Here is a 21,637-nt window from a genome sequence, read left to right as displayed (position 1 = left end):
GCTTATCCCCGTAAGTAAACAAAGCTTTCCACTCTTTCAATACCACCACTCAACCCCGTCCTTGCGTCCGTCCTATTAATCACACCATGACCACATTTCTTACATTTGAACGTGCCTTCCACCTTTTTCAGTGCCACCCTCACACCACTACATCTCTTATGCACCCATTTCTGACATCCTATACACAATACCGAGTTAGCCTTCACTCTCCTGTCACATACCCCACAGGGGTCTATTTTACATATCACTCGCTCCCCACCTTCCCCACTCACCATTACCTTCGTCTTACCAATATTAACTTTTAACCCTTTTTTTTCAATAACACTTTTCCATCTGTCAAATTTTAACTGCAATTCTTCCATGCTATTAGCCATCAAGACTAAATCATCTGCATACAAATAACAACCCCTCCATTATGTTTCCACACACAACATCCATCACAATTGCAATCCACAACAACAAAAATAATAATAATAATAAAGATATTATTCTATATTACCGCAACATCATGTCCACTTCATATAAAACAGATGAAAACATTTTAAGAAAACTAATTTACAACAATATCAAACCCGTAAATCCCAATTGCAAAGTTAAGTTGAGAATATATTATAAAAACGCCAAAACATCACACATGATAATCAAAAATAACTGTCAACCCAACAACAATTCCATCATGAAAAATAGTCATCTTATATATCAATTTTCCTGTCCCATCGAAAACTGTGTGCACCAAACTTTTTCATATAAAGGAATGACCACCACTCAACTTTCTCGAGGACTTACCATGCACAAAAGAGAGGGTGCGATCAAATCTCATATAAAAACAACATATAATACAACATTAACACGTTCAATTCTCGTTCAATTCAAGTTCAATAACACAAATGTTCTTTACAAAAACTCCGATTCTTTCACCTTAAAGATAGCCGAAGCCATATTAATAGAAATAAAAAATCCAAAATTAAATGTTCAGCTACAAAGTATAACAGTACTTCCGACTCACAAACAGTTATCTAAACTAATTAATAGTTCTCTCACCACCAATAACAACAATAACAACCACGTTACCACCACCACCAACAACAACCATGTTACTATCGACAACAATGTTAACCATGTTAGAGATGCCAACAACCATGACAACAACAATACTAATGTTAACAACAACAACAACATCATCATTGTCAATAAAAACAACAGCAACAACAACAATAACAACAGCAACAACAATAGTAATAATAATAATAATATAATAACAATGACAATAATATAAACTTGGAAACATAAATATTGTATGATGATATGGCTGATTTTTGCTTTTTATTTTGTTGATTTACTTTATGGTCGTTTTTTCAGCAATTTTTAAAATTTTAATTTATTTTGTTTAATTCTAATATATATCTATGTAAATAATTTAAAGTTAATTTTATCAATATGTTAAATATATAGTATATAATAATTAATAATAATATTTTAAAAATGTTTCGCGCTTACAATTAAGTTGTACTGTATGACGTCATTTGTTTATAGACGGTAATGTTCGTTATTATTTAAAAATATTTTGCACTGGCGATGATATATTTTATATCGAAAAAGCTTTTTGAAATTATTTATATCAATCAATCAATCAATCAATCAATCAATCAATCAATCAATCAATCAATCAATCAGCTTATAAAGCGCTATTTCCGCGATGTTCAACTGCGCTCCTCAATGAATTTTGAAAACAGATGGGTCTTGAGATCCGCTCTGAACTTCGCAAGTGATGGAGAAGTAGTCAGAGAAGTAGGTAGAGAGTTCCAGAGAAAAGGACCAGAAAAAGCAAAAGCAGATTTGGCAAAAGTGTTTAACACGAGTTAAGAAAAAGCGAGAAGAAAAAGACGATCGTAAACCGGAGCGTTTAGGTTCAATTAATATATTTGATAAATACTTAGGAAATAATTTAGATTGAGAATTTTACATGAACGTGCAAATTTTAAAAATTATTCTATATTTTATAGGTAGCCAGTGCAAGAGAACAAGATATGGAGATATGAGAAAAGAAAGGACACGAGCAACTAGACGAGCAGCAGAGTTAAAAGCTTTACTTAAAGGATAGAGTATAGAGTCAGGAAGACCAAAGATTTTTTCACCCTACTCAGAAAAATATTAATTAAAAAATTATCTAAATTTTTTTTAAGATCGTGTTTTTTAGAAGATAAGCAATATGCAACCATCTTTAAAACTGAAAATAAATGCCATTAATGAGAATAAAGTCACTTTTTCTCGGTATGTTTTAAAACATAAAAATGTTTTTACTAAGAAAAAATTATATTGACTGATTTTAAAGATTTATAAAAGTATTTTTATTTAGTAGTGATAAGGCAAAACAATTATGATGAAAAATTTTTCTGGAAGTCGAAACGTGGAGTTGAAATTTTTGAGGAGATGGAGCCCGAGTCATAATTTTTTCATTCGACTTCGACACTCCGCTGTTTGCAATAAAACATAAACAATAAAACGTTTTAACAATTTTAAACAAAAGCTAAAATTTTTTAAAACTGTTTCAAACCATGTCAAATTTTGAATTATCTGTTTATATATTAATAAAAAACAATCATTCTTCTGAAATAAAAATGCAATTTAGTTTGTTTGGTCTTTATGGGCATGTATGTTCATTAAACTATCGAAAACCATTATCGATGCACCGCCCATTCGTATTAATATACACGCTATTTTTTATCACAGTATGAATGAATATAATGCAAAGCCAGAGTAAAGTTTAAGTGTTTCAAAAATCTCCCATAAAATACTTCCATATCAAAAAGTAACACATAATAAATATGTACCAGTTTATTATTGACTTTACAAGGTAGCAGAATAATCTAAAATAGAAGACAATTCTCGGACAACATCGACGAGACCTTTAAAGCAAGTTAAAAGATCATCAAGTATCTTCGACAGTTGTTCTCTTGTTGAAGTTTTTGAAGCATGATCTGCAACATTTGCGTGTGCTGGCGCCCGGATCTCGTGTTCTGCCGTTTGCAATATACCGGATGTCACAGATTTTAAATCTTTTTCCATATCAGCCCAATCAATATCTACCAATGGAAAATTAGCATGAAAGCAAGAACTTGTTAAGTACTTATGATATCCTGCCTTGTACATGTCGTGGGGTTTTGGGTCTTTTGATCTGTTTAGTCGTAGAAAAATTATATATTAAATATTCTATAATTTCATCTTTTTTTTATTAAAACAACTTCATTGATTTAATATTTAATAATAAGGATAGTGATATTACTAATAAAAATAAACCATCAACAAATGAACCTATTTTTTTATTTAAAATATATTTTGAAATAAACGCATCGTTAATTGACGGTCAAATGAACTGTCAACAAATATTATATATAGAGTAAGAATAAAGTTGAGTTAGTGAAGTTCTTGATGCATGATCTGCAACATTCGCGTGTGCTGGCGCTTGGATCTCGTGTTCTGCCGTTAGCAATATCAATCAATCAACCAATCAATCAAATAGTTTTTCTGCGATGTTCAACAGCACACCTCAATGAATTTTGCAAACAAATGGGTCTTGAGATCCGCTCTGAATTTGTAAGTGATGAAGAAGTAGTCAGAGAAGAAAGTAGAGAGTTCCTAAGAAAAAAGCCAGAAAAAGCAAACGCAGATTTAGCAAAAGAGTGTTTAACACGAGTTAAGAAGAAATGAGAATGAGAAGACAATCGTAAACAGGGCGTTTAGGTTCAATTAATATATCTGATAAGTACTTAGGAAATAATTTAGACTGAGAAAAGGACCAGAAAAAGCAAAAGCAGATTTGGCAAAAGAGTGTTTAACACGAGTTAAGAAAAAGCGAGAAGAAAAAGACGATCGTAAACCGGAGCGTTTAGGTTCAATTAATATATCTGATAAATACTTAGGAAATAATTTAGATTGAGACTTTTACATGAACGTGCAAATTTTAAAAATTATTCTATATTTTATAGGTAGCCAGTGCAAGAGAACAAGATATGGAGATATATGAGAAAAGAAAGGGCACGAGCAACTAGGCGAACAGCAAAATTAAAAGCTTTACTTAAAGGATAGATTGTAGAATCAGGATGACCATAGTAGAGCGAGTTACAATAACCAATCCTAGATAAAACTAACAAAGTAACAAGAAGAGAAGAGTAGGATTGCAAATCAATCAATCAATCTTCGTTTAGCGTCCAGAGACCCAGTTTCCCGAGGTAGGACGTTGTTTTCTTTGCCATCAATTTTTTGCGCCAAATAAGACGATCAGTTGTATCCATTTCATTTAAATGTAGAGCTTTCATGTCTTGCTCGATTGTTTGCGAACAGGACTTTTTTGGACGGCCTTGGGACGCGTGCCAGGTACTTCAACATCTGCAAGAAAAGTTATGACCAAACCACCGCAGACAGTGTTGCCGGCATTCGTCCTTTATATCATCTAAACCAGCACGACGCAGGATTTCGGTGGATTTGATGGGGTCGTTCAGACTAATTCGTTGCATCTATCTGAGCATTTTCATGTCGGTTCGTTAAAGTTGTTGTTCCAGTTTGATTATCATTGGCCATATTTCTGCACTATATAACAAACACCGGACGTATCACAGATTTATAAAGTCTTGATCGTAGTGGTAGCGGGATGTCGCGCCGCATCAATATAGAGGCAAGAAGATGCCATTTATTTCAGGCTGCACATATGCGTGCTCGAACGGCAGCTTCAGTTGTTCCAGTACAATCCAGAACATCCCCCAAATATTGAAACGATGTGACTTTATCTACCTCTAACTTTAGATAAAGTACTAATTATTTTTGAACAAAGCTTGTGTATCGGTTTTGTGATTTCTAGAAAACCAAATTGATAATTTCCGATTGTGATGCACGACGTTAATCTTCTCTCAATGATTTTCCCGACAATTTTCAGGGAGTGTTTTAACAGACGTACACTCCGATATGATGAACAGTTCAATGGATCACCATTGCTTTGTATAGCAGAACTGTCATCATGCTATGGTTCCATTCAGTCGGCATTGAGCGATTTCTCCACACTTAGATACCTGCAGTACCAGATGCTTGATAATGTCATTTGCGAGTCCAGAGGGCCCTGCTGCCTTTCCATCCTTCATAGGATGAGTAGGATTTTTTTAAATCTTTATTATTGCAGATCAGACATACGAAGAACCACTTACAATGTTACAAATATATAATCTATATATCTTTTATTATGATCTTCAACCATTGATTTGAAGCAGCCATCTACGTCACAAAGGCTGTTTATCCTTTTCACACGACGTACACATGTATTTTATGTGCACGCGCAAGCACCGCATCATATACGCTGAGTATATGATAGCCATTGAGAGGTTTGACTCAGCGAGCATTCAAACCACTGGAGCCATCTCGCCGGTCAACATGCAACAACTTACGTCGTCTACACATTTACCAACCTCGAAAGGATGGACGGCTGGGTTGACCGGGGGTCGGCTACTCGGATGAACCTGTAGAAACTGCAGAATTGAACCCGGGTCATGGGAGTGGAAGACGGACATGCTAACCACACGGCCACGAGACCCAAGGATCGTAAAGAAAAGGCAAAAGTTTTTTAATCTACGTAGATGAAAGTAAGAACTTCTAGCACCACTATTAATCTGGGAAGAAAGAGACATACTAGAATCAAGGATAAAACCTAGACTTCGAAACTTGTTAGAAACATCAAGAGTTTTAGAATCAGGTAAGATAATAGGAAGAATAGTGATAGAGTGTTTAGATTTATTAAAACAAATTAATTCAAATTTAGAAAGATTAAGTTTAAGACACATAGAGTTAGACCAAGCGATAATTGAAGAAAGACATAGATAGAAATGGACTATGAAGAAAACTATTGAGATCAGATGGAGGAAAAGAAGTATAAATATAAGAATCATCAGCATTTAATTGACTAACAAATGTTGAAGTACCTGGCATGTTGAAGTACCTGGCACACGTCCCAAGAAGTCCTGGTCGCAAACAATCGAGCAAGACGTGAAAGCTCTAAATTTAAATGAAATGGATACAACTGATCGTCTAATTTGGCGCAAAAAGTTGATGGCAAAGAAAACATACAACTGATCGTCTAATTTGGCGAAAAAAGTTGATGTCAAAGAAAACAATGTCCTACCTCGGGAAACTGGGTCTCTGGACGCTAAACGAAGATTGATTGATTGATTGATAAGCATTTAGTTGACTAGTGAAAGAAAAATTATTAATAATACGAGGTAGTTCAGAAGTATAAAGTATAAATAGAAGAGGGCTAAGAATAGAACCCTGAGTACCCCGAAAGTAAAAGTAGAAGAATTAAAAGTAGAATTATTGAAAACAACAGAAAAAAACGATTACAGAGATAAGAAGAAAACGAAGATAGACAAGAGTCAATAATATTAAAAGAAAAATCTAGCAGCTTCAAGAGAATAGTATGATCAACAGTATCAAAAGCAAAGGAAAAGTCAAGAGGAAGAGTAAGATTACTATCGTCATCGTCATTTGAAGATTTTACACTTTAAAGTTTGAATAAAAGTAAAAAAGACCATTTAAATTGTTTAAATTTTCATGAAGTTGCTTAAAATAAAACTGCTTAAAAAGACCATTTAAATTGTCAATAGAGCTACTTAAAATTACGGTACAAATACAAATAAAAACAGGGCATTTAGCGAATTTGCAAGCGTTTTTCGTTGTCGAGATACAAAATGGTAAAAAAAGTGGGATCGACGAGTTAGGATAAAGCTGGGTTAGTAAACGTGTTAACTGAACCTTTTTACACTTCAAAGTCTGAATGAAAATTAAAAAGACCATTTCAAGAAACTAAATTATCCATAGAATAGCTTAAAACTACAGTACTAATAAAAATAAAGCAATCAATCTTCGTTTTGCGTCCAGAGTCCCGGTTCCCCGAGGTAGGACGTAAAAAAAAGTGGGATCGACGAGTTAGGATAAAGCTGGGTTAGTAAACGTGTTAACTGAACTTTTTACACTTCAAAGTCTGAATGAAAATTAAAAAGACCATTTCAAGAAACTAAATTATCCATAGAATAGCTTAAAACTACAGTACTAATAAAAATAAAGCAATCAATCTTCGTTTTGCGTCCAGAGTCCCGGTTCCCCGAGGTAGGACGTTGTTTTCTTTGCCATAAACTTTTTGCGCCAAATTAGACGATCATTTGTATCCATTTCATTTAAATTGAGAGCTTTCATCTCTTGCTCGATTGTTTGCGACCAGGATTTCTTTGGACGGCCTTTGGAATGTGTGCCAGATATTTCAACATTTACAAGAGAAGTTATGGCACTGATTCCACTTCGTTTGACTTGACCAAACCACCGCAGACGGTGTTGCCGGCATTCGTCCTTTATATTAGATGATATAAAGTACAACCTAACCCTAACCAGCACGACGCAGGATTTCGGTGGATTTGATGTGGTCCTCAGACTAATTCGTTGCATCCATCGGAGCATTTTCATGTCGGTTCGTTGAAGTTGTTGTCCCAGTTTGGTTGTCACTGGCCATGTTTCTGCACCATATAACAACACCGGACGAATCACAGATTTATAAAGTCTTGATCGTAGTGGTAGTGGGATGTCACGCCGCATCAATATAGAGGCAAGGAGATGCCATTTATTCCAGGCGCACGTATGCGTGCTCGAACGGCAGCTTCAGCTGTTCCAGTAAAATCCAGAATATCCCCTAGATATTGAAACGACGTGACTTTCTCTACTTTAATGGCTTCAAAAACATTGCTATTTCGAATTTGTTGTTGTGGATTGATGCAAGCAGGATAAACAAAATTGGACACTTTAGATAAAGTACCAATTATTTTTGAACAACGTTTGTACGTTTGTGACACCACTGGTTACACTGCTGACACTTGATTGAATTGTTACCTACACCAGCTTTACAAACTGAACAGGGCCATCGTCCAGTAGCTGTGGATTGGATGGGTTCACCAGTGTTCATTGCTTTAGTTTTGCTGATGTTGACTTTGAATCCATGGCCGGCGAGTCTGGTGTTCCAATCTTCAAAGATCTGTGCTGCATTCTGCTCAGACGTGGCTGTTAAAACGATATCATCAGCATATATTAGATTCCAAATGTCACCAGTGCGTATTGGTTTTGTGATTTCTTCAATCACAGTTATAAATAACAGTGGACTGAGAATCGAGCCTTGGTGAACTCCAACGCCGATGTCAAATGCATCTGTGTTTCCAGCTGTTGTGCTGACAAGAGTTTTAGTATTCGTATACATTTCCATCATAAGTCGAACAAGATATTCTGGAATGAGTTGTCGACGTAGACTCCACCTGATTGCTTCACGGGGAACTTGATCAAATGCTTTTTCAAAAACTAATAAAAATAAAGCACTTAATGAATTTGCAAGCGTTTGCAAATTCATTAATGATAAAAAGTTGGAGACCAAATTTCCGACTTTTGTTTTTAAAGCATACGGTTGAATTATGAAGCGCAGTCAAAAAAGTGATTTAATAAATGCAGGCCGAAATTACTTCATTATCTCGAAAGTTATAGTGATATTAGGAAAAGTGTTCAAAAGTTCGTCGTTGGCAAGCCTCAAACTATAATTATGCTCTTGCGGATGATTCAAAAATCATGCTTTGCCCTTATTAATATATAATCTATCATTGACCTATGCTCCCCTGACCTATATGTAATTAATCGTGCTGGTTCCTTTGTAAACCAGGTATTCTTCACCACCATGCTATGTGCATCGCCAACTCCAACACTCTACGCCCTTCCTCATTCCGTATACCATATCCCCATCCCCCATGTACACCTTCATATCCGTCTGCATCCGCCCCACACGACCATTCAAATCGCCCAACAACACCACAAACTCATCCAACCCCGCTTGCCCAATCTCGTCAGAAACATAATCATAAAACCTATCCTTCTACTCTTCCTTCCTAATATGTCGCGGAGCATATTCTGATATTACCCTCACTATTACCTTTCAAAACACCATCAACACCACAATTACACCATTGCTTTTCCGCCTCACTTCCAACAACTTCTCCACCAACTCTTCTCTTACCATCACACCAACTCCTCCCGTACCATAACTTCCTAATTTACATCAATAAACCAAAAATAAATATACAACAAAAAATGACAACCTCACTCCCAACCCGGCGCTTAATCAACAATGAAAACAAAGAAGTAATAAAAACTAGCATTGTAAATAATGACAAAGAAGAGTATGATGCTATCGATGAAGAAAAGGAAACCAATAAAGAAGTCTGACATCTAATTTCCATCTAAGTTCACTTTCACAAAGTGAATATTTCCCTATATAAATCAACTTTCACTGATGATGATGTAAAATATATCCTGTGAGCGATTACCTTCGGACACCCCCACTCCACCCTATCTCCACACACTTCAAATGTATAAATGCAGTTTCAAGCATTTAAAATGAAAACCATATGTTTCTCTTCTTGCATAATGAAAGACGTTGAACAACATGCAGAATATGTTGAATGTAAAAACTTACTTTTTTAATCTATTGAACAACAAGCAAAATAAATAAAATGTAAAAACTTACTTTTTTGTAATTTTAACAAGTGACTTGAGTGTGCTAGCGAGGTTTCTTTGGTAAATACTACCTAACTTTATGCTTTCTTGAAATATGGATTCTTCAAAAACCGTTTTCCGTTCATCATTGACTGTGTTAATTGTACGGTCGCCACTTAAATCCTTAGAACTACCATTTAAAAAATTAGGTAAATCTTGATATCTACCAACACTTGGCTTAGAAGAGACGGAAGCAATAAATTTTACAATAAATTCATGTCCACTTTTATAAGCAACGAATTGATTTTTGAGATCTGTAAGACTATCGTGTACGGACTTCAAAGACCAGTGACAACTCAGAAGACAATCCAAAATTTTTTTCAAAACATTCAATTGGCCAATGTAACTGGTTTGATCTGCAGTTATCAAATCAATAATTAACTATTTCATTTTGAATACATTTGTTTGAATTAATAGTGTGGAATTCTGACAATATACTTTTGTTATTGTAAAATAAATTCAATCTTTAAAAAACATAGATCTAAATAAAAAAGTAGTAAAACTGAGAAAAGCAAAGCATATTGAAATAATTTCTAATTATCAAATATAGAATAAAAATATATATAGTGATCAAATTATTTTCATTTATAGATCTAGAAGCTCCCTGATCTCATATTTTAGCTTTGCTATACATCAATATCAACATAATTAAAAAAACATTTAGTAAGTTTTGAAGATAGTTTTTAACTCCCGTCGAACCGACAACGTGCCTTTTTCAAATGTAGCTGAAATCTCTTTTTTAATTGAAAGTTTTGCAAAAAAAATTTATTTTTATTATTTCTACCTATGTCATCTTATCAAGCTAAAATGTATTTCTATTGTTGTTACGCGACGGCAAAATAATTACGCGATGGCGTAATGGTTAAAGGCACCTGGCCATGCTGTTGTAACGACTGGGCTTGAATGCAAAAAGATTCCCGTTTATCATATCAATGTTTCATATTCGTGTTTGTAGTTGTTTTCATTTTTGTGTTTGTCGTTGAAACCTCTGAAGCAAGTGTACAGGAGAGATTGATTTTTAACCTTTATTATTTCTTAACTTTACAAGAAGACAACGATGAAAGAGGCGGAGGATCCCAGGACAACGGCTCCAACAGCGGATGATCATAGATTCTAAATCCACTGCCTTGTGGAACAGGGATCTTTGACCCAAAGGCTAGGTGCACAGCATACAACAATGCTCTCTTGGGCACGAGATAAACTGCAACCGCGCTGTCTTGTGTGCTTCCAGCACAAAGGATAGGCCCACTGTTTATAACTGGTGGTTGTCGTTAGAAATTGGACAATCCCAGATATAAATTTTTTTTGACTCAAACATCTTCCATGTCATCACAAAAAAAGAAAAGATCCCCTATTCCCTGGAAGACCTTAAACGGTCAAAGAACAGCCCAAATTAAGTACTTTAAATTCTGGATCGCTTACTGGACGCTCCAAAGAAATGTCGACATGCTGGAAAGCAAAGAGTTGACATCTGTTTTCTGCAGGAAACAAGATGGAAATCAAATGGTCTCTCTCATTGGGAGTTACAAGTTGTTCTGGAATGGCCAAAAAACAGCCCAAAATGGAGTGGGAATCTTCATACTAGAATCACTGGCACAAAATGAGGTAGTTCGAATCAGCTCACGCTTAATGCTGATTAAACTCAGAAAGGGAAAATAGGTTCTGACTGTTTTCTCTGCATAAGCACCACAGACCGATGAATCTGAAGACACCAAAAGTGACTTTTGGAACACACTCTCAGATGCCGTCAGGAAAACACCATCATCAGAGATACCATTGATATGTGGCGACCTCAACGGCCATGTTGGAGATAAAGCAAATGGGTTCCATGGTTATAATACTTCGATGTTGCTGTTTAATATTTCTTTTATAATTTCTATTTTATGAACCCTATTAGATGATTTTTTATTGCACCTTTCTTTTCAAAGTTGAAGTAGTTTATTCAATGTTTCATCATCAAATGAATATACTAGATGGCTATTCTTTATAATGAAATCTAGTTTGACAATTGATGATGCAACTGTTCTTCAAAACTAGAGATGATGTTTTATTGATACTCATAAAAAGGAGGACTGCTATTAGTAACTCTATGGCAAGTGGAATGAGTCTAACTATTGTTTGGACCAATTGTGTAGCATGAGCTTTCAAATACTGAATAGGCTTATCACCGTCACTGCAATTGTTACATAACTAAATGAGGCGATGAAGCAAGGGTACAACTAAATGCAAAGTTGGTTTGTTATCAAAACTATTTAGAGCCACCAGTGTAATGTTATTGTGGCGTAGAAATTCAGACTATTGATTTAATAACGTTTTGATCTGACATATCGTTTAAATTACTTAAATGTGTCTATTTTAGAATAGTATAATCTCCGGGTTGAAGTAAACTGTGTAAATTATTTCACGGTCTTTGCGTCGTTTAACACTTTGCTGTAGACTTCTCAATCAATCAATCTTCGTTTAGCGTCCAGAGACACAGTTCCCCCGAGGTAGGACGTTGACTTCTCTGCACAAGTTAAAGGGCTTGCTTATTATAGGTTTTTGTTGTAGATCAATTCGATAGTTTTATGTAATGAAATGATGACTTGTTAGAGTTGGAAGATAAATTAAAAATATTGAAATCATGGAAAAAAATTCAAGTAAAATATTTCAAAGTTATTTTGACTAACTGGATAAAGTGTCATTAGCAATCAGAACTCTTTCCATCTGCAGTCTTATGAATTCCAAACCAGCATCAACAAACTTATAATAGCCACTTGCCAAAGCGTAGTTATCTTCTGCCAGCGTTTTATATTTTTTACGTTTCTGACTATTTTCCTGAAAAATTAAAGTGTCAATCAATCAATCAATCAATCAATCAATCAATCAATCAATCAATCAATCAATCAATCAATCAATCAATCAATCAATCAATCAATCAATCAATCAATCAATCAATCAATCAAACAATCAAACAATCAAACAATCAACCAACCAATAAATCAATCAATCAATCAATACAATCGCTTAAATATTTATAGCGCCATTTTCACAAAGATCAACCTTGGTTTAAAACGAATGAAAAACATCTCCGTATACAAATCCACATATGCATAACAATCATACACTCGAGAATTTAATACGGGGATTCTCTTTGCACTCAAACCGAGTAACCTCTAAAAATAAACCTAATAGACGCGAAACAAAATGAGATTATGTTTGTGCAGCAACCAAACTGAGGTTGTATAACTGCTGGTCTCTATGTTGATTACTTTAAAACTTTGTTTACATTTCGTTGTTTACCGTCGTGTTGATTTAGTTTAATATTTGTGATATTACAGCTAGCACAATGAAAGAGGAAAACGGCTATTGGAATTTGCAACTACCAACAACTCGTTTATTTGCAACTCTTGGCTCCAACAACTGAATTGCAGAAAGTGGACATAGAGAAAACAAAAAACATGATTGACCTGGTGCTGATTGACAGGCTTTGGAAATCAGCTATGTGAAACTGTCGTTCTTATCAGCATGGAGATTATTTTCTTATTGTGTCAAAGCTAGCTTCATCGCGGTTTTGAATGGTTGTTAATGCCGGGGGTGGTGATGGGGATAAGCTCCCATCATCTATAAAATGCTTCCATATGGCAAGCGTCTCAAAGAGCCTCTGACAACCAAGCCCAACTCCTGGCCTTCACGCGGCAGAACTGTTTGAACTAACAGGAGAAGGGGCGAAGGCGAATAACTGGCGCCATAACCAGTTGCTTCGGGCAGGTGAAGCTCGTTAGCCTTGGTCGGCTATTTACCTAGAAGAAGGAAAACTCTGACTTCAAACTTCCGCTGCCTTGCGGCATACCTGTTCATGGGAAAGGCTTTGGGAGCAAATCCAGACAGAAAACCACACTCCACCACCTGAGTTGCGGTCCAGTAATATCAGGTGCCGGTCCAAAGTCCGGATAGAAAGGAATGGTTGACAAGAGCTTACTACACTGTCGTAAAAACGCTAATAACACGATGGTAGTCCAAAAAAGTATGCACATACCGGCTCGGACGTCGCCCGGGTGAACAAGGTCCGCGCTGTAGCTTTGGGGACTAGAAGCTGCAGTGTAAAGTATGCTACTGAGTCCCAGAAAGATAGACTGAAGATGGGGTTGATAGTTGGAGTTTGGAATGTCAGGTCATTGTGGCAGACAGGGGCTTACGCGTTGATGAAGAAAGAACTTGAACGATTCAGATATGATGTGGTTGGTCTGTGCGAGGTCCGATGGACAGGAGGTGGAGAAATGGAAGAAGGGAAGATATTATGGTCTGGAACAGAGAGGGAGCACGTCTATGGAGTTGGAATGGTTATTGGCGAAAAAGCAAGAAAAGCACTGCTGGAGTACAATCCAGTGAATGAAAGAATGGTGTATGCGAGGTTAAGGGATACCCGAGAGACATTGATGTGGTAGTGGCATATGCTCCAACAATGAATCACTCGGATGCAGAAATCGAGGCATTCTACGATCAACTGGAGCAAACATTGAATGTACTGCCAAAGAAAGATGTTAAGATAATCACCGGAGATTGGAACGCAAAGATCGGAAGAGACAATATTGGTTTTGAAGAAGTCATGGGAAAATACGGTATAGGAAACAGAAATAATAGAGGAGAAAGACTGCTGGAATTTGCAAAGGACCAAAAAATGTATATAACAAATACAAAAACACAAAATAGAAAAAAATGGACATTGGAATCACCAGATGGAAAAACAACGAACATGATAGATTTGATTTTGATAGAACAGAAATGGATGAAATTTGTTACTCAGTGCCGTGCTTTTCCAAGTGCAGAGATTGGATCAGATCATCGTCTAGTGTTATGCAACGTCAAGATGAAAATAACGAAAAGACCAAAGTCAGGCGAAAATATCAAAAAAGTGAAATATAGCACAGAAATGATAAAAGAGAAGTTGAAAGACATCAGAAGTGTAATAGAAAACAAATTGGATACAAAAACAAAGTACGATATGAAAACAAGAGTCAGTAACTTGGAGAAAGTGCTTAAGACTGCAGCCGAAAAATGCGAAGTAGGGAAAAACATAATAAAACCCTGGATAAGTGATGAAAATTGGAAACTCGTAATGGAAAGAAGACAGTTGAAAGCAACAAAAAGACAAAACAACGAAAATGAGATGAAATATAAACAAATGTGTTGCAAAATAAAGAAAAATGCCAGAGCAGATAAAAAAAGATGGATAAACGATAGATGCGAAAAGGTAGAAGCACTAGTTGGACAAAACAAAACAAGAGAGGCGTATCAGCTAGTCAGACAGTTAAAAGGAAAACTGAAGAATACGTCAAGGATTATTAAAGACAAGGATGGAAATGTTCTAACTGAAGGCCAACAAATCAAAGATAGATGGTAGGAATATATCAAAGACCTGTTCACAGATAAAAACACGTATACAAAGGAGGTGTTACAGGCTTTAAAAGAAAGAAAAGTAGTCAATGAGGAAGAAACGGAAATAACATTGGAGGAAGTAATGAAAGCAATGAAGAAAATGAGGAACAACAAGAGCACAGGGAGAGACGGAATTCCCATAGAGCTGATCAAAGCGGGAGGACCAATTGTATGTAATGAGATTCACAAAATCTGCCAAGAAATCTGGGACAGTGGAAAATGGCCAGAAGATTGGTGTAAATCAATCTTGATCATGTTGCCAAAAAAAGGAGACCTGAAAGACTGCAACAACTACAGATCAATAGCACTGATCCCTCATATGTGCAAGATCATGCTGATGATCTTGAAAGAACGATTGGAGAAAGACATTGAGCAGCATTTAGGAGAGGAGCAGGCAGGTTTCAGAAAGGACAGAAGTACAGTCCAGCAAATCCTGATGTTGAGACTATTGTTGGAAGATGCAGGAAGCAGAGGTCAAACAACTTTTCATTGTTTTGTGGATTTTAAGAAGGCGTTTGATTCAGTCTGGCACGAAGGTTTGTGGGCAACTTTGGAAAGTATGGGAGTGTCAATAAAAATGGTAAGGGTGCTGAAAGGGCTTTATGAGGAGTCAACAATGGCGGTAAAGGTAGGTACAGAGCTGGAAGACTGGATCAAAGCGAACATAGGAAGTAGACAAGGAGATCCAATATCACCATTATTGTTCTTAGCACTGTTGGAAAGAGCCTTGGAAAAAATGGAGAATGCAGATATTGAGGGAATCGACATTGGAGGCAGAGTGATAAGAGACCTCAGGTTTGCAGATGATATAGATCTGCTAGCTCCTAGTGCAGAGGGTCTACAGAAACTGATCGAGTTGACGTACGATGGTGGAAGAAACCATGGACTACACATCAACAGCAGTAAGACAAAGATAATGATTTCGGAAGCAGGTGGAAACAATGATGAATTCCAGATAGGAGCAGAAAAGCTCGAACAAGTGAACCAATTTATATATCTGGGCAGCCTCATAACTGATGACAATAATTGTTCGAAAGAAATTGATAGAAGAATAGTAATCGCGAGAGGAATGTTTGCATCTTTGAAAGTAATATTGAAAAACGGTAATGTATCTACAAAAACAAAGTTAAAGATCGTAGAAGCGCGTGTGTTTTCTACATTGATGTATGCATGTGAGGCTTGGACGTTGAAGAAAAGAGACAAAGACAAACTGGAAGCATTCGAGATGCATTGTTATAGAAAGTTGCTGGGAATCAGTTGGAGACAAAAGATAAGAAACGATGCCATAAGAAAACAACTTGGAAGACAAAAAACTGTGTATGAAAGGGTCAAGGAAAGAAAGCTGGGTATCTTTGGGCACATCTGCAGAATGACAGACGACAGAATGATCAAAAAAGTACTGATGAGAAAGAGGGACTGGAAGAAAAAAGTTGGAAGACCTGTGAGGAAGTGGATGGATGATATCACGGAATGGACGGGGGTTGGAACATTGGGCTCAATGAAGATGGCGAGGGAAAGAAAAGGATTTTGGAGAGATAGAAAAATACCATCGGCCTCAACGGTCCCTTAAGGGACTACAGAGGATCATTGAATGAATGAATGAAATGAGCTTCATCGCAAATGTTAGTCTTTCTGCAGCCATATTCAAAACTCTATCAACCTTGCTCAACTGTTGTGTCTAGAGGAATATAGAAGTAACTTCTGTCCTCTTCATCAACTTGATAAAGCTGTGGCAAGAATTTGTTTTCTAGACACAGTAGACAGTGAAGATTCAGTGTCACGAAATGAGGCGGTAAATAAATTAAAGTTCAGATAAAGCTCGAGAGTTGATTAAATCACAGGAGAAATGCCGAAGGCAAGTGAAGGGCTGGTCGCTGCAGAAATGCAAAGGGTGACCCGTCAAATAGCGCGCGCGCACGACAAAATGGCGTAAAATATTGCAAAAAATTTTCCGACAAAATAGCCTGCAGCGAAAAAAAGCGCAAATATAAATTAAAAAATCACTTATTAAATGTCAATTATATAATTGAAATTGTAAAATTTAAATGCGCTAAAAAGAAATCATTGGAATAATTGTTGTAACTTTTTTTTTAACTTTTGGAACAAAATGGCATGTCAAAAACCATAAACTTAATCTATTTATTATAATGGATATGTTATTATGGATTTTGAAAAAAGCTAGTCAGAATGCAATAAGCACCGTATTTCCATTTTCAAACTATTTGGTTTTTAATTACACCTTAAACAATGCCTTGGGCTTAAAGTGCATATTCTGCATATTAAAAAATGAAAACATACATTTTTAAAAATACTGCTAGCTCTTTCATTTGTTCTACTATTGCATCAAGTCTTCCTTGCATTTGAAGAGCTAAGTGAAGAGCCACTACACCCCATCATCCCAGGCAACAACCGCAACAAGAGCAACAATGCAAAAAGTAACACTGAACGCAACCCAAACAACAACAACAACAACAACACCAAAACCGTACAGCATCGAATTGACAACAACAAATTTCAACAAATTAAGGTAACCGCGAAACTCATCTACAAAAAAACACAACTCACCCACCACATAAACAACTGGAAAGAGGACAGAGCGAAAATCCTCAAAACAACCATCAACAATCTTAAAGACAACATCAACCCACCCAACAAGAAGGACACATTCAACCAAACAATATCGAACATCCTCGACAACACATACGAAACCATCAAAAACTCGATCATCAACCATCTCAATAACGAACTATCCAACTACAACACCATACACTACAAAAACATAGACCTAATAGACGACACAAAACCAATCGAGGATCACATCAGGTTTCTCCAGAAGAAAAAAAATTTTCATCACCACAAAAACAATATAGATGACATCATAAATAACGAAATCGAAATAATCAAAACCGTCATCTTCAACAACAACAATAACAACAACGACGACAATACGAAAAACAACACAAATAATAAAGACTCCAACAACAACCAGCACAACAACAACGACAACAACAACCAAAAAAACAATAATAACAATAACAACAACACTCACCGAACCAAGAACAAAAACGACAAATTTATAATCGTTCGACCACACAACGGACGACAAACACCAACCATCCAGTACCATCTATTTCAACATCAACTCGGAAGCATATGCTCAATCGTATTAAGGCTGTACTACTTTTTTACTCGTTCACACACACACACACACACACACACACACACACACACACACACACACACACACACACACACACACACATACATTTTCTCAGTTTAAAAGTTTAATTTAGTGCTGTTTTTTTTCGTTTCGGAACTCACCCGGACAACGAACAAACACAACAATCAAATTAATATGGCTTCAAAATGTACGAAAACAAAATGTGTGAAATCAGGTAAAGAAAATTTGCAATGCATTCAATGTTTTCAGTGTGAAAATAGTTTTCACATAAAATGTGTTGGTTTGAGTGATGAAGCTTTTGAAGTGACACGTAGTTTTGATAGTTTTAAATGATTTTGTGATATTTGTCTGAAGAGGTTATGCAACGTTAAAACTCTCTCTAAAATAGTCAGTGACAACAATGATGAAATCAACTTAAAAGTCGAAAAAATTAATGAAATGAATGGTTTGCTAAAAAATGAACTTAAATTGATAAAAGAGATGTTGAACAGTAACAGTGCAAAATTAGATAGCCTTGATAGGCCTGATAGCAAGTTATCTGCCACAAGCAATCTATGTTGATGGATGCATGCTTCGCCTGGAATGACTTTTGTACTCCTGAATAGTCGTCTGACGACAATAAAGTCAATTTGGGTGAATGACATCCCGTTTTTATATATGATTAAATGTTCTGCTTCTTCTTGAAATAAGTGTTTAACAGAAAGAGTTCATGGCTTTCAGCAAATTCCAGAATCCTTATAACGTCTTCGTTTTGAAACCCGTAGCCAAAGCCTCCATGGACACCGTGAAACCCATTTGCTTTACCTCCAACATGGCCGTTGAGGTCGCCACATATCAATGGTATCTCTGATGATGGTGTTTTCCTGACGGTATCTGAGAGTGTGTTCCAGAAGTCACTTTTGGCATCTTCAGATTCACCGGTCTGTGGTGCATATGCAGAAAAACAGTCAGAAACAGTTTTGCAATTCTGAGTTTAATCAGCATTAGGCGTGAGCTGATTCGAACTACCTCCAGTACATTTTGTGTCAGTGATTCCCATATGAAGATTCCCACTCCATTTTGGGCTGTCTTTTAGCCATTTCAGAACAACTTGTAACGCCCAATGAGAGACACCATTTGATTTCCATCTTGTTTCCTGCAGAGAACAGATGTCAACCCTTTGCTTTCCAGCATGTCGACGATCTCCATGGAGCGTCCAGTATTTAAAGTGCCAAGTCTGATATTCCAGGAAGGGACGCCCGATTTTACGCAACATCCCTCCACTGTTGCGTACTTCCTGGACCATTTAAAGTCTTCCAGGTAATAGGGGATCTTTTCTTTTTTTGTGATGACATGAAAGATATTTGAGCCAAAAAATTTTTATATCTGGAATTGCCCAATTCCTAAGGACAACCACCATTATAAGCAGTGGGCCTAGCCTTTGTGCTGGAAGCACATAAGGCAGCGCGGTTGCAGTTTATCTCGTGCCCAAGAGAGCATTGTTGTAAGCAGTGCACGTAGCTTTTGGGTCAAAGGTCCCTGTTCCACAAGGTAGTGGATTTAGAATCTATGATCATCCGCTGTTGGAGCCGTTGTCCAAGAACCCTTGCCTCTTTCATCGTTGTCTTCTTGCTTCTGGCACAGTTTGTTCGCGGCATCTTATTCCGTAATATTCGATGCAATTCTAGATCTCCCTACCCAGGACTTTCCCCTTTCCACCACCTGGGGACGTGCCTCATAGCCTGTCCACCCCAGCATTAAGCGATATTGCAGATTTTATGACCAAATAATGTTAACAAGAGATAAATTAAATATTTTAAATAAACCTAAAATTGAGATTAATTTTAATTGAAAATAATAATAGTAATAATAATAATATCAATAATAATAGTGATAAAAAGTAATGCACAACGTAAAGCTGAAGTTAGCATAAAACAGTACAACGCAACACTCAAACATAATTAAGCAAACAAAAATTAAGCAAAAATGATTAGGATGCTCTAATACAGGATACTCAGTTTTGTAAACCATTTAAATTATGAAAACAAAAAACTTGTAAAATTAGTTTGATGAACAAGATTTTTCCGTCAAAAAGTTGTAAAAGATTGCGGATGTTTAGGAAATGTAACAAGACGAGGCCGATTAGTCACGCTACCAGAAAGGGAAAAATTTAAGTAAAAAAATCTAGAACTTTAACAAAAATGGTAAACAGGCAGGATGTTATGGACATTGTTGGACATGGTGAAAATAACCAAGCAAGATAAATTTAGAAAAGAACTAAGATTTTGCAAATAAAATTTGATACATAATGAAAATGATCCAGGATGTATTTGTTTGGTAGTCTATCCAAAACTGCTATGAAACGATGATGATCGTAAACGTAAATATCAAGAATGATTACGACTGAAGAGGGAAAAAACAATGTGTTTGGTAAAAAATTATTAAAACAAATAGCTGAAGTGAATAAAAATCACCAAAGTAAATAAAATGGTTATTTTTATTAAATAATAATGTGTATAATTTTTAAGATAAACAAACTTCAACTCTATAAATAGTTTGGTACATAGAAGCAAGTCTGTGATGAATGTGACCGTGTCTGTATTTGGCTGGTACATATAGTGATGATTTTGCATCAAAGTTGCAGTATTTTAAAGCTTTATTCAACCATTCTACCACCTCGATCTCTATCTGAAAATTGTATAATGATAATAATTCAGCAAGTTTCAACAACAACAATAAAGTTTTATTTAGTAAATCAACACATGCAAAAAAACATGCCAATTACCAGAAAACCACTTGTAGGCCCACTCAGTTCAAGTTAACAGAAAAATGATATAATATATGTCATAAATAACGTAAAGGTTGTAAAACAAAACCACAGCGAATAATGATGATACAAAATAACAGAAAAAAAAAACAAAATAAAATACACCTATATATATTAACATTAACGAAATTAAATTTAATACAATATATATAAACAGTAAACACGCCTATATACACATACATACATACACATATACACACATATATATACATTCACATATATACACATACAAATCAAATCAAAAAGTATTTATTTTACCAAGAAACAAACAAGTTATTTTAGTTTGGAGACCAAGCAAGTTAAAACTTCATAGGCCACCGAATTATAACATATAGAACATTAAATTGTTTTTTAATTGACATATAGAACATGTTCATATGTATGTTCATATTAATGTCAATATGACTATGGGTTTTTATATGTATGGAAACAAATCATTTATATATCTTATGTGTTTATATATATTCATGCATACTGATTACATCAGTATATATATACATATGTGCGTATGTATTTATATATGACATCGGTATATGTATTCATTCATATATGCTAAAATAATGCTTGTGTGTTTTATATATGTACACTGTACAGAGATGAACATTTATATATCT

General features: G+C 35.7%; 3 protein-coding genes across 3 annotated transcripts; 1 reads left to right on the top strand and 2 right to left on the bottom strand.

The window, feature by feature from the left end:
• Window positions 1-2,847: 2,847 nt before the first annotated feature.
• On the bottom strand, window positions 2,848-3,150 carry HELRODRAFT_173211 (hypothetical protein; the record flags this gene model as incomplete). The annotated part of the gene is made up of 1 exon (XM_009019811.1): window positions 2,848-3,150. The coding sequence occupies one exon, from the start codon at window positions 3,148-3,150 to the stop codon at window positions 2,848-2,850; it is 303 nt and encodes a 100-aa protein (XP_009018059.1).
• Window positions 3,151-9,834: 6,684 nt separating this feature from the next.
• HELRODRAFT_173210 (hypothetical protein) lies at window positions 9,835-18,778 on the top strand (the record flags this gene model as incomplete). The annotated part of the gene is made up of 8 exons (XM_009019810.1): window positions 9,835-9,960; window positions 10,960-11,223; window positions 11,311-11,421; window positions 13,405-13,544; window positions 13,616-14,000; window positions 14,090-14,420; window positions 17,355-17,859; window positions 18,574-18,778. 8 exons carry the CDS (start codon window positions 9,835-9,837, stop codon window positions 18,776-18,778), a joined length of 2,067 nt encoding a protein of 688 aa, XP_009018058.1.
• Window positions 18,779-18,878: 100 nt separating this feature from the next.
• On the bottom strand, window positions 18,879-19,502 carry HELRODRAFT_173209 (hypothetical protein; the record flags this gene model as incomplete). The annotated part of the gene is made up of 2 exons (XM_009019809.1): window positions 18,879-19,123; window positions 19,226-19,502. 2 exons carry the CDS (start codon window positions 19,500-19,502, stop codon window positions 18,879-18,881), a joined length of 522 nt encoding a protein of 173 aa, XP_009018057.1.
• Between the last annotated feature and the right edge of the window lie 2,135 nt (window positions 19,503-21,637).

Source organism: Helobdella robusta (assembly GCF_000326865.2).
Source record: "Helobdella robusta unplaced genomic scaffold HELROscaffold_25, whole genome shotgun sequence".
Classification (NCBI taxonomy): Eukaryota; Metazoa; Annelida; class Clitellata; order Rhynchobdellida; family Glossiphoniidae; genus Helobdella; species Helobdella robusta.
The sequence above is the reverse complement of the archived record's forward strand: the minus strand, read 5'-3'. Positions and strand labels throughout refer to the sequence as shown.